This window comes from Bufo bufo, chromosome 7 (assembly GCF_905171765.1).
Source record: "Bufo bufo chromosome 7, aBufBuf1.1, whole genome shotgun sequence".
Lineage (NCBI taxonomy): Eukaryota > Metazoa > Chordata > Amphibia > Anura > Bufonidae > Bufo > Bufo bufo.
Genome location: NC_053395.1, coordinates 125,391,508 through 125,405,061, shown reverse-complemented (window position 1 = coordinate 125,405,061; position 13,554 = coordinate 125,391,508). Strand labels below are relative to the sequence as shown.

Sequence of the window (13,554 nt, the reverse complement as noted above, 5' to 3'; positions counted from 1 at the left end):
ACACAATTCTAAGATTTTTGGCTCTATACACCACCACAATGTATTTCAAATGAAACAAACTAGATGTGCTTTAACTGCAGACTGTCAGCTTTAATTTGAGGGTATTTATATCCAAATCAGGTGAACGGTGTAGGAATTACAACAGTTTGCATATGTGCCTCCCACTTGTTAAGGAACCAAAAGTAATGGGACAGAATAATAATCATAAATCAAATTTTCACTTTTTAATGCATGGTTGCAAATCCTTTGCAGTCAATTACAGCCTGAAGTCTGGAATGCATAGACATCACCAGACGCTGGGTTTCATCCCTGGTGATGCTCTGCCAGGCCTCTACAGCAACTGTCTTCAGTTCCTGCTTGTTCTTGGGGCATTTTCCCTTCAGATTTGTCTTCAGCAAGTGAAATGTATGCTCAATCGGATTCAGGTCAGGTGATTGACTTGGCCATTGCATAACATTCTACTTCTTTCCCTTAAAAAACTCTTTGGTTGCTTCTGCAGTATGCTTTGGGTCATTGTCCATCTGCACTGTAAAGAGCCGTCCAATGAGTTCTGAAGCATTTGGCTGAATATGAGCAGTTAATATTGCCTGAAACACTTCAGAATTCATCCTGCTGCCTTTGTCAGCAGTCACATCATCAATAAATACAAGAGAACCAGTTCCTTTGGCAACCATACATGCCCACGCCATGACACTACCACCACCATGCTTCACTGATGAGGTGGTATGCTTAGGATCATGAGCAGTTCCTTTCCTTCTCCATACTCTTCTCTTCCCATCACTCTGGTACAAGTTTATCTTGGTCTCATCTGTCCATAGGATGTTGTTCTAGAACTGTAAAGGCTTATTTAGATGTCGTTTGGCAAACTCTAATCTGGCCTTCCTGCTTTTGAGGCTCACCAATGTTTTACATCTTGTGGTGAACCCTCTGTATTCACTCTGGTGAAGTCTTCTCTTGATTGTTGACTTTGACACACATACACCTACCTCCTGGAGAGTGTTCTTGATCTGGCCAACTGTTGTGAAGGGTGTTTTCTTCACCAGGGTAAGAATTCTTCTGTCATCCACCACAGTTGTTTTCGTGGTCTTCCTGGACTTTTGGTGTTGCTGAGCTCACCAGTGCGTTCCTTCTTTTTAAGAATGTTCCAAACAGTTGTTTTGGCCACGCCTAATGTTTTTGATATCTCTCTTATGGGTTTCTTTTCTTTTTTCAGCCTAATGATGGCTTGCTTCACTGATAGTGACAGCTCTTTGGATCTCATCTTAAGAGTTGACAGCAACAGATTCCAAATGCAAATAGCACCCTTGAAATGAACTCTGGACCTTTTATCTGCTCATTGTAATTGGGATAATGAGGGAATAACACACACCTGGCCATTGAACAGCTGAGAAGCCAATTGTCCCATTACTTTTGGTCCCTTAACAAGTGGGAGGCACATATGCAAACTGTTGTAATTCCTGCTTTGTTCACCTGATGTGGATGTAAATACCCTCAAATTAAAGCTGACACTCTGCAGTTAAAGCACATCTAGTTTGTTTCATTTGAAATACATTGTGGTGGTGTATAGAGCCAAAAATCTGAGAATTGTGTCAATGTCCCAATATTTATGGACCTGACTGTAAGTGAGGGGAAACGCGTTGTAAAGTTGTTAGGGTAATTGTAGGGAGAGTAAGGCTAGGCACGAGAGCGAGACCAGGGGGCACCTACCATCTGGGTGTTCCTCTGGGTGGAGGTATTAGTGAGGAACCTCCTAGTAATATTGATCCCATCGCTTACCTCTCGCTATTGAACTCTCCCTATCTCTTTGGACTTAGTTCCTGATAAAGAAGTAATGTAATGGCACTTAATTTTCATTTATTTTTGGATTTTTTATTTCATTTTGGGGTTTTGTATTATGCAATTTTTGGTGTACACCATATATGAAGTGTTGGACTATTAGTATATTTAATTTTATTTATTAAAAGTTAAGTTTTAATTCCTATGCTCTCTGTGATAATGGTTTGATATTTGCAGGATTGGAGGTATAGTCTATATATGTCAAGTTCTGAGTCTTAAAGTGTCCACTTGCTTCACTTCCAAAGTTAGACACTCTAGTCACGCCCCCAACTTCACTAAGCCATGCCCCCGGCTTTGGGCGAAGGGGAAAAAAAGTACTAGAAGATAGTCAGTGAGCTCTGGGCAGGGAGGGGGAGTGCTTCTTCTCTCCCCCTCAGTCAGCCACACAGAGTGACATGTCTGCGACTCTAATGACTGACTGGGGGTAAGAGAAGCTGCTGTCTGAGTGTGAGCTATTGAAACAGAGGACATCCATCCCTGTGTCCGCCCAGGCTGGTTGGAGGACAGGATGCCAGAAAAATGGACAGTTCGGCCTAAAACCAGATGTCTGGCGAAATCTAGATAAAAGTAATGTGGTCTGTAACCTCTCACACATAACCATGTGTTCAGTGTGTCACACAAACTGGAGAAAAATACCAGGGGCTTGGTCATGTGATGGCATAGGAAAAATTAGTAATTTATTGTATGTGATTTACTTTATATTAAACATTTGTACAAAATTCTTAAATATCTGAAACTTCCCTTAAGGCCTCCTACATACAGTTGTATCCATTTTTGTGGTCCTCAAATTGCGGATCCGCTAAACACAAATACCTACCGTGTGCATTCTGCATTTTGCAGATTAATATGTCCTACCCTCTGTTAGAAATGCCCATCTTGACCACAACATGGACAACAAGAATATGACTTGTTGTTCTTGTTCTAATAGTGTTCTATATTATTATTTTTTTTTGCAAGGCTATGGAAAGGACATACGGATGCTGACATCTTTTTCAGCCCCATTGAAATAAATGGGTCCACATCCGATTAACAACAATATTTAGTTGCATGACCAGTTTCGCCATGTCTGCCAGTTGGGCATGACTGGAGTGGGCGGGGGCTATGCCAGGGCTGGGACTCCAGCCTGGCAAATTTACTGACATTGGAATGAAACGTTAGAGAAATGTTAGCCCCTGGTTGACATCATTTTTTTACTCCAGGCTCAAGGACTGCCACAGATGTGCATGCATAAATTAGACTCATCCAATGACAGTGCACAGGGAAATGTGCCCCATTAACTCTTACATGAACAAATACAGATAGCATACAAGTCACAGGGAACTGTTCACACAAATCCACAGAAATCTGTAGCCAGCACGCACACACAAGCAACAAGCATACACAGGAACATCTCATCCGCAGCCAGTACGCATGATCGCAGGCAGCCAGCCTACATGGCAACGTGGTATCACAGTGAAACACACTGTGACATTTTGTATTAAATTATGTGATAGCTTTATAGTTTATTATTATTTTTATTAAACAAGATGTGTTTATTCTTAGGTCTTATTATTTTGAAAGTAGGAAGGGGGAGATTTATCAAAACTGGTGTACATAAAAACTCTCTTAGGGTCCATTCACATGTCCGTGTGTATTTTGCGGATCCACAGATCCGCGGATCCACAAAACACGGACATCGGCGATGTGCATTCCGCATTTTGCGGACCACACATCGCCGGCACTTAATAGAAAATGCCTATTCTTGTCCGCAATTGCGGACAAGAATAGGACATATTCTATTTTTTTTCGGTAACGGAATTGCGGACCCGGAAGTGCGGATCCGGGCAGCACATCGTGCAGCCCCATAGAAATGAATGGATCCGCAATTCCGTTCCGCAAAATGCGGAACAGAATTGCGGACGTGTGAATGGACCCTTAGTTGCCCATAGCTACCAACCAGATGCCACCTTTCATTTTCCATAGGAGCTCTGAAAATGAAAAGTCTTTAAAAAGTTACAAAAACCACTCCACTGTTGCTCCATTCTTATATTATATGATAAATTAAGTAGTGTCAGAGTTATTATGCATACAGGAGTCTATTGCTTAAGGCTACATGCACACAACCGTGTGTGTTTTGCGGTCCGCAAATTGCGGATCCGCAAAAAAAATGGATGACGTTCCGTATGGCATCCTTTTTTTTTTTGCGGATCCGTTTTTTTTGCGGATCCATTGTAATAATGCCTATCCTTGTCCGCAAACTAGAAAAAAATAGGACATGCACTATTTTTTTTGTGGAGCAACGGAACGGACATACTGATGCACGGTGTGCTGTCCGCGTTTTTTGCAGACCTATTGAAATGAATGGGTCCGCATCCTATCCGCAAAAAAAACGGATCGGACACGGAAACAAAATACGGTCGTGTGCATGAGGCCTAAAGCCTATGTACACATTTGGGGGCATTTCTTTAATTATGGCATTGTACCCATTTTCATCAAAAATCTTTTTTTTTATTGGTCTTTATTACAAATACGCTCTAGAGGGTTATGAATTTTCTCTCTTTTCCATCAGCCAGCTAATCTGACAGTCTCCTTATCTTTTCTCTCTGACATTATGACACTCATTATAGCTCAGTTCTTATCTTACTGATAAGAATGTGGCTTAAGCAAGTGTTTATGACCTCTTAGTAAATTAGAGATATTGGTTATTAGATGGGCATAAAGTGAAAGTAAAAAGTACCATTCACATAGCTAGACAAACAGTTAACTTTTTATGTCAGAATGGCTCAATGGCTCGCTGTTGACATAGCAGCGGCAAGCAGGAAGAAAGACAGAAGACAAAACAGCCTTCTTTTCATACTGCTGATCGGCTGGGGTGCCGGGTGTCAGACTGCCGCCGATCTGATATTGATAACCTATCCTGTGGATAGGCCGTCAATAGTAAAAGCCTGGAAAACCCTTTTAATGCATGCAGTAAAAATTACTCAGTCATATAATAATTATAAAAGAAGAACAATGTAGTATGTCTTCTTCTTACTTAACATTGTGCAAAATGACATGTTATCTAATTCTGTTTTACTACAGCTTGATTTATGGAAACCAAGCTTTTCAGAGGATATCTACCCTGGCAGCGAAGTGCATGTACGGGTGCCATCATCACTCTTGCATGATACCAAGTTTAATCTTCACCAAAAACGGATTTCATTCAGGTATGTATGTTTTATTAAATGAGACCTGCTGGCCCAGGCATTACATGGGATATGACATCATTGCAACATAGCCAAAGAATTTTGTCAAATTAATCTACGTATAGTTACTAAGAACTTTGACCTGAATTCCTGTCTTCCTGTACACTAATCTCCCCCTGAGCAAACAATACACAGGTTCTCTTACAGCTGTATGTGTATATAGAATCATACGAGGCCTAGTTCACACGTTTGGTCAGTGATTTCTATTAATGATTGTTAGCCAAAACCACTTGGGGATCAAAAACACAAGGTAAGTGCAAATCTTTCTATACCTTATCTCTGTGTAGACTCCATCATGGTTTTGGCTCACAATCACTAAATGTTACAAATGCTCTTCCAGTCTCCAATGTTAATATGATTTTCTTAATTTCTAGTTGTTGTCTATTTCCCTTCTATCCAAAATATTCTAGATACATTCAAATCTCAAATCTTTTTTTTTTGTTAGTGACACGCATGGTGCCTTTGTAATTTACCCTAGCATTTCTGACTGATCGTTAGTGATGAGCAGCATAGGCAATATTCGTTTTCGCGATATTTCACAATTTTTTGGCCTAATATTCACCATAAATTTGCAAATTCTAGAATTCGTGATCTCCAGTCATTATTTTCTTGATTGCGAAAATCGGCAATGTAATATGCGCGTATTGCATGCGCAATACAGGCGTGACTCTTTTTTTTTTTTCATTTTTCAAGCTGCTAGAAGTTTACTGAGACTGGAGAAAATGCACAGAACAGTAATTCCTATCACACTACCTAACACCCCGCACTGGAACCTATCAGCTACACTATATTACTATCTAACCTACACTGACTATCTCTCACTATCTGTATTATACACTCACCTAAAGAATTATTAGGAACACCTGTTCTATTTCTCATGAATGCAATTATCTAGTCAACCAATCACATGGCAGTTGCTTCAATGCATTTAGGGGTGTGGTCCTGGTCAAGACAATCTCCTGAACTCCAAACTCAATGTCAGAATGGGAGAGGAAAGGTGATTTAAGCAATTTTGAGCGTGGCATGGTTGTTGGTGCCAGACGGGCTGGTCTGAGTATTTCACAATCTGCTCAGTTACTGGGATTTTCACGCACAACCATTTCTAGGGTTTACAAAGAATGGTGTGAAAAGGGAAAAACATCCAGTATGCGGCAGTCTTGTGGAAAAAAATGCCTTGTGGATGCAAGAGGTCAGAGGAGAATGGGCCGACTGATTCAAGCTGATAGAAGAGCAACGTTGACTGAAATAACCACTCGTTACAACCGAGGTATGCAGCAAAGCATTTGTGAAGCCACAACACGCACAACCTTGAGGCGGATGGGCTACAACAGCAGAAGACCCCACCGGGTACCACTCATCTCCACTACAAATAGGAAAAAGAGGCTACAATTTGCACAAGCTCACCAAAATTGGACTGTTGAAGACTGGAAAAATGTTGCCTGGTCTGAGTCTCAATTTCTGTTGAGACATTCAAATGGTAGAGTCCGAATTTGGCGTAAACAGAATGAGAACATGTATCCATCCTCTGATGGCTACTTCCAGCAGGATAATGCACCATGTCACAAAGCTCGAATCATTTCAAATTGGTTTCTTGAACATGACAATGAGTTCACTGTACTAAAATGGACCCCACAGTCACCAGATCTCAACCCAATAGAGCATCTTTGGGATGTGGTGGAACGGGAGCTTCGTGCCCTGGATGTGCATCCCTCAAATCTCCATCAACTGAAAGATGCTATCCTATCAATATGGGCCAACATTTCTAAAGAATGCTATCAGCACCTTGTTGAATCAGTGCCACGTAGAATTAAGGCAGTTCTGAAGGCAAAAGGGGGTCCAACACCGTATTAGTATGGTGTTCCTAATAATTCTTTAGGTGAGTGTATATGAGGTTACTATCTAAAGTAATTGAATAAGGATCCATATGACTCAGCAAAGCACAGAGCACAGCAATGACACTGCTCTCTTTTTAACCACTACAGGACCGCCGTACGCAGGATTGCGTCTTTGCGGCGGCCCTGTTATTCCGAGTGGACGCACCGGCGCGTCATCTCGCGAGACGTGAGGTTTCCTGTGAACGCGCGCGCGTTCACAGGAACTGCAGGTAATCGAGTGGATCTGCAGCCTGCCAGCGGCGATCGTTGGCAGGCTGTAGATCCGATTTTTTTAACCCCTTAAAGGTATATTAGACGCTGTTTTGATAACAGCATCTAATATACCTGCTACCTGGTCCTCTGGTGGTCCCTTTTGCTTGGATCGACCACCAGAGGACACAGGCAGCTCTGTAAAGTAGCACCAAACACCACTACACTACACCCCCCTGTAATTTATTAACCCCTTATTAACCCCTGATCACCCCATATAGACTCCCTGATCACCCCCCTGTCACTGATCACCGCCCTGTAAGGCTCCATTCAGACGTCCGTATGTGTTTTGCGGATCCACGGATCCGCGCATCCACAAAACACATACGGACGTCTGAATGGAGCCTCACAGGGGGGTGATCAATGACAGGGGGGTGATCACCCCATATTAGACTCCCTGATCACCCCCCTGTCATTGATCACCCCCCTGTAAGGCTCCATTCAGACGTCCGTATTTGTTTTGCGGATCCGCGGATCCACGGATCCGCAAAACACGGACACCGCGGATCCGCAAAACACGGACACCGCGGATCCGCAAAACACGGACACCAGCAATGTGCTTTCCGCATTTTGCGGATCCGCACATTGCCAGAACTATGTAGAAAATGCCTTTTTTTGTCCGCAATTGCGGACAAGAATAGGACATGTTCTATAGGCTCTACAAAAAACGCAGTGTTCGCCCGATCAGGCCTGATCTTGTGCGCACACTTGCGTTCAGTCCGCCCCACCACAGTGACAGAATTATTTTTTTCTGATCACTGCAAAAACACCGTAAAATCGCTGCGGCGCTATAAAAAGATCACTTTTGAGGGGCATGGCGAGTTCATAGAAGATTTTTATTTTTTTTGTCACAAGTTAGCGGAAATAGATTTTTTTGTTTTTTGTTTTTTTGCTTTTTCTTACAAAGTCTCATATTCCACTAACTTGTGACAAAAAATAAAATCTCACATGAACTCACCATACCCCTCACGGAATCCAAATGCGTAAATTTTTTTAGACATTTATATTCCAGACTTCTTCTCACGCTTTAGGGCCCCTAAAATGCCAGGGCAGTATAAATACCCCACATGTGACCCCATTTCGGAAAGAAAACACCCCAAGGTATTCGCTGAGGGGCATATTGAGTCCATGAAAGATTGAACTTTTTGTCACAAGTTAGCGGAAAGGGAGACTTTGTGAGAAAAAAAAAAAAAAAAATCTATTTCTGCTAACTTGTGCCAAAAAAAAAAAACTTCTATGAACTCGCCATGCCCCTCACGGAATACCTTGGGGTGTCTTCTTTCCAAAATGGGGTCACATGTGGGGTATTTACACTGCCCTAGCACTTTAGGGGCCCTAAAGCGTGAGAAGAAGTTTGGAATCCAAATGTCTAAAAATGCCCTCCTAAAAGGAATTTGGGCCCCTTTGCGCACCTAGGCTGCAAAAAAGTGTCACACATGTGGTATCGCCGTACTCAGGAGAAGTTGGGCAATGTGTTTTGGGGTGTCATTTTACATATACCCATGCTGGGTGAGATAAATACACTCACCTAAAGAATTATTAGGAACACCATACTAATACGTTGTTGGACCCCCTTTTGCGTTCAGAACTGCCTTAATTCTATGTGGCATTGATTCAACAAGGTGCTGATAGCATTCTTTAGAAATGTTGGCCCATATTGATAGGATAGCATCTTGCAGTTGATGGAGATTTGAGGGATGCACATCCAGGGCACGAAGCTCCCGTTCCACCACATCCCAAAGATGCTCTATTGGGTTGAGATCTGGTGACTGTGGGGTCCATTTTAGTACAGTGAACTCATTGTCATGTTCAAGAAACCAATTTGAAATGCTTCGAGCTTTGTGACATGGTGCATTATCCTGCTGGAAGTAGCCATCAGAGGATGGATACATGTTCTCATTCTGTTTACGCCAAATTCGGACTCTACCATTTGAATGTCTCAACAGAAATCGAGACTCATCAGACCAGGCAAAATTTTTCCAGTCTTCAACAGTCCAATTTTGGTGAGCTTGTGCAAATTGTAGCCTCTTTTTCCTATTTGTAGTGGAGATGAGTGGTACCCGGTGGGGTCTTCTGCTGTTGTAGCCCATCCGCCTCAAGGTTCTGCTGTTGTAGCTTAACAAATGCTTTGCTGCATACCTCGGTTGTAACGAGTGGTTATTTCAGTCAGCGTTGCTCTTCTATCAGCTTGAATCAGTCGGCCCATTCTCCTCTGACCTCTAGCATCCACAAGGCATTCTTGCCCACAGGACTGCCGCATACTGGATGTTTTTCCCTTTTCACACCATTCTTTGTAAACCATAGAAATGGTTGTGCGTGAAAATCCCAGTAACTGAGCAGATTGTGAAATACTCAGACCGGCCCGTCTGGCACCAACAACCATGCCACGCTCAAAATTGCTTAAATCACCTTTCTTTCCCATTCTGACATTGAGTTTGGAGTTCAGGAGATTGTCTTGACCAGGACCACACCCCTAAATGCATTGAAGCAACTGCCATGTGATTGGTTGACTAGATAATTGCATTAATGAGAAATAGAACAGGTGTTCCTAATAATTCTTTAGGTGAGTGTATATCGGTCAAATGCCAACTTTGTATAAAAAAAAATGGGAAAAATTGTCTTTTAGAGAGATATTTCTCTCACCCAGCATGGGTATATGTAGAAAGACACCCCAAAACACATTGCCCAACTTCTCCTGAGTACGGCGATACCACATGTGTGACACTTTTTTGCAGCCTAGGTGGGCAAAAGGGGCCCACATTCCAAAGAGCACCTTTAGGATTTCACAGTGCATTTTTTACACATTTTGATTTAAACTACTTCTCACGCATTAGGGCCCCTAAAATGCCAGGGCAGTATAACTACCCCACAATTGACCCCATTTTGGAAAGAAGACACCCCAAAGTATTCCGTTTATTTTTTGTCACAAGTTAGCGGAAAATGATGACTTTTTTACATTTTTTTATTACAAAGTCTCATATTCCACTAACTTGTGACAAAAATAAAAACTTCCATAAACTCACTATGCCCATCACGAAATACCTTGGGGTGTCTTCTTTCCAAAATGGGATATTTCTCTCACCCAGCATGGGCATGTGTAAAAAGACACCCCAAAACACATTGCCTGACTTCTTCTGAGTACGGCGATACCACATGTGTGACACTTTTTTGCAGCCTAGGTGGGCAAAGGGGCCCACATTCCAAAGAGCACATTTAGGATTTCACAGGGCATTTTTTTACACATTTTGATGTCCCCTACAGAGAGCTAATCCTTTTTCTGCAGATGGGAAATTATGTAAAATGAAGATAAATTTGCTGTTAGAATAAAACAAGCAGGGGCGGATTGGCCACAGACCCTACAGGGAAATTTCCCGGTACGCCGATGCCCAGGGGGCCACTCAAACCCTCTTGATGGCCGCAGGCCAGGTACATAATGATCTGATGCTCAAAGGACACAGGTGCTCTCCTGAACTCAACTATATTACCGTCCTCATAACGGTGATATGGTTGAATACTGTGGCTGGGACTGCAGTATTTTGTGCTGTCCTGTGGTATTTGGTTCTGCTGGAGCAGTATTCTGTGCCACACTATGGTATTGCATGCCACGCCTACTTCATTTGTCCCCGCCTACTTGTTTTGGCCAGTCTTCTGTGAATTTGGACCCACCTACAACATGGGGCCACTTTTCGTTTTTTTTTTTCCTAGGGCCACTTTAAGTTCCCAATCCGCCCCTGAAAATAAAATGACCTAACTTGGTACCACTGAAATACATGGTAGAACTATTGCACTTCCCCCAAACCATTGACTTTGCTCAGTCACTGTATTTCACCAATTATTGAAAAGCTTAATATCTACCAATAAATTGTGAACTAAACAGTTGAAAGAAAACATAAAATTAATAGCAACATTTTTCACAAGGATACATCATGAAGTCCAGTTCTGAGCAAATCCTCTGATTATGTTCTTTTTGATTGTTCTTCTTTTCAGTGTTCTAATAGATGATGTCCAAAAATGCATAGATGAGCAATTTGTTGTTGAACGTAGACATAAGAGATCATTGTCATCATTTAATTATACAAAATACCATCCAATGGATGAGGTAAGAAGGAGTATTTCCGTTCTAAACATAAATCAAAAGAATATTCTAAAGAGTATGCTTACTGCATGAAATATGTGAAATACTAGTCTGAAATCTGACAGAATATCTCCAGACAGTTCAATGTATTTTTTATGGTTTGTGAAAAATAGCAATACAATCGTGCAACGTGTGTTTTACAATACAGAGGGTAGCGTTTTAACTCTCAGCGAAAACACGTGAAATAATAGTCTGAAATCCACGTAGTTCAAGTTTTTTTTTTAGTTTTGCAAAAAATAGCAATACAAGTGTGCAACATGTGTTTTACAATACAGAGAGTGGTGTTTTAACTCAGTGATTGAAAACACAGAAAATATTAGTTTAAAATCTGTGACAAGGCATCTCCAGGGATTTTTGTTTTGCAAAATATAGCAATACAAGTATGCAACCTGTGTTTTACAAGAGGGTAGAGTTTTACACAAATAAAACATTAGGCCTAGATCTGTTAGTGGCTCCAATACTGCATTATTTATGAAGTAGTAGTAGCAGTAGTACTAGTAATAATCTGCAGTTCTCCCTGGCTTCAGAAAGTAGCAACATTATCATTCAGGAGGATGAGATTGTGGATTTGATGGCTCACTCCTTCTCTAAGTCACCGCAAGATGATGTGGAGGTGATGTCTGAGTCTGACACTGTGCCTTAAACCAGGGGTCCTGGCATGTTTCCTGTTCCTCCTCTTTACAGCCCCAGAGAAGTCTTTTAGTGTAATCCTCTCTGTCTTCACTGCACTTCCTAGTGGGGTGCCTAGTCAACTGAGTCTCCCTGTTGATGACGTGTGTGACAGCAGTGTTTGGACTGCCTTGAGAAGAAAGTTCAGGAGGTGGAGCCCACAAGGCCAAGGAGCCAGGGGCGTAGCTAGAACTGACTGGGCCCCACAGCAAAATTTTGTATGGGGCCCCCCCTCCATGACTATCCTGGTATCCTATATGTGCATATGTAAGGGAGAGTTCACATCACATTTTTGCCATCCGTTTGATGTATACATTGGAAAATGGGATACAAAAGCGCAGCACACTACGCTTTTGTATCCTGCAAAGTCTGTTAAAAAAAAAAACGTATACATTAACATATCATTTTTTTTGATGGTGTCAGTCTGAGTCACCTGTTAACATATACATTTTATGTATACATTACCAGGGGTCAGCAACCTTCGGCACTCCAGCTGTTGTGAAACACAATTCCCAGCATGTTCCATTAATTTCTATGAGAGTTATGAGAAGAGCAATAATGCATGCTGGGAGTTGTAGTTTCACAACAGCTGGAGTGCAAAGCCCAGCTGGAGTTCCCACCCCTGCATTAGACGAATGGCAAAACGTGATGTGAAACCGGCCTTAGTGTGCCATGATAGTGCCAAGTGGCAAGCACTAGAGACAGAGAAGGGAGGCTGCAATGTACAGGGCACAGTATAGTATAGGGGGTACAGTACAGGGCAAGAGGGGGGACGCACAGTGCAGAGTAGGGGTACAATGCAGCATAGGGGGCACACTAAAGGGCAAGGGGTACAGCATAGCGGGCACAATACTGGGCAGGGGGCATACACAGTGCAGCATAGGGGGCACAGTGCATTATAGGGGGTACAGTATAAGGCAGGGGGCACACAAAGTGCAGCATAGGGGGCACAGTACAGGTCAGGAGCCACACACACAGTGAGGAATAGGAGGCACAGTGCATTATAGGGGGTACAGTATAAGGCAGGGGGCACACACAGTGCAGCATAGGGGGCACACACAGTGCAGCATAGGTGGTGCAGTACAGGGCAGGAGGCACACACAGTGCAGCATAGGGTAGGGGGCAGAATACAGCATGGGGTACACAGTACAGGGCAGGGGGGCAAAATACAGCATAGGGGGTATACACAGTGCAGCAGAGGGGTACAGTACAGGGCAGGGGGGCAGAATACAGCCAAAACATGCACCTAGAAATGCTCCATTCACATGTCCTACCTCAGGAGATGATAGTTCCTAGTGGGCTAAAGGACCTTGCATGATGTCAGGAGCACATGATCAGTCACACGAGTAGGCGGAGTCAGGCTCCGGGCTGTGCAGGAGATTGTGTGGAAATGACTGCCAGCATAACATTCGGGGCATTGGTCAAAACATCCGGGGCTGAAGCCCCGAATGTTTTGACCTAAAGATGCCCCTTCAGTGAATGATTCAGAGCACTAGATAAGCAGGAGTCGGAGATAAGGGAATTGAAGTTAGGTCACTCCACCGGC

The 13,554-nt window shown here is 42.7% G+C and overlaps 1 protein-coding gene across 1 annotated transcript in view; it reads left to right on the top strand.

Annotated features, from left to right (window-relative positions):
- The first annotated feature begins 4,593 nt into the window (after positions 1-4,593).
- Positions 4,594-13,554, top strand: part of LOC121008786 (carboxypeptidase O-like) — a 278,938-nt gene continuing 269,977 nt past the window's right edge. The window contains exons 1-3 of the mRNA XM_040441480.1: positions 4,594-4,626; positions 4,897-5,021; positions 11,192-11,303. Coding sequence (XP_040297414.1) covers positions 4,594-4,626; positions 4,897-5,021; positions 11,192-11,303 — 270 coding nt within the window. The remainder of the gene's footprint in view (positions 4,627-4,896; positions 5,022-11,191; positions 11,304-13,554) is intronic.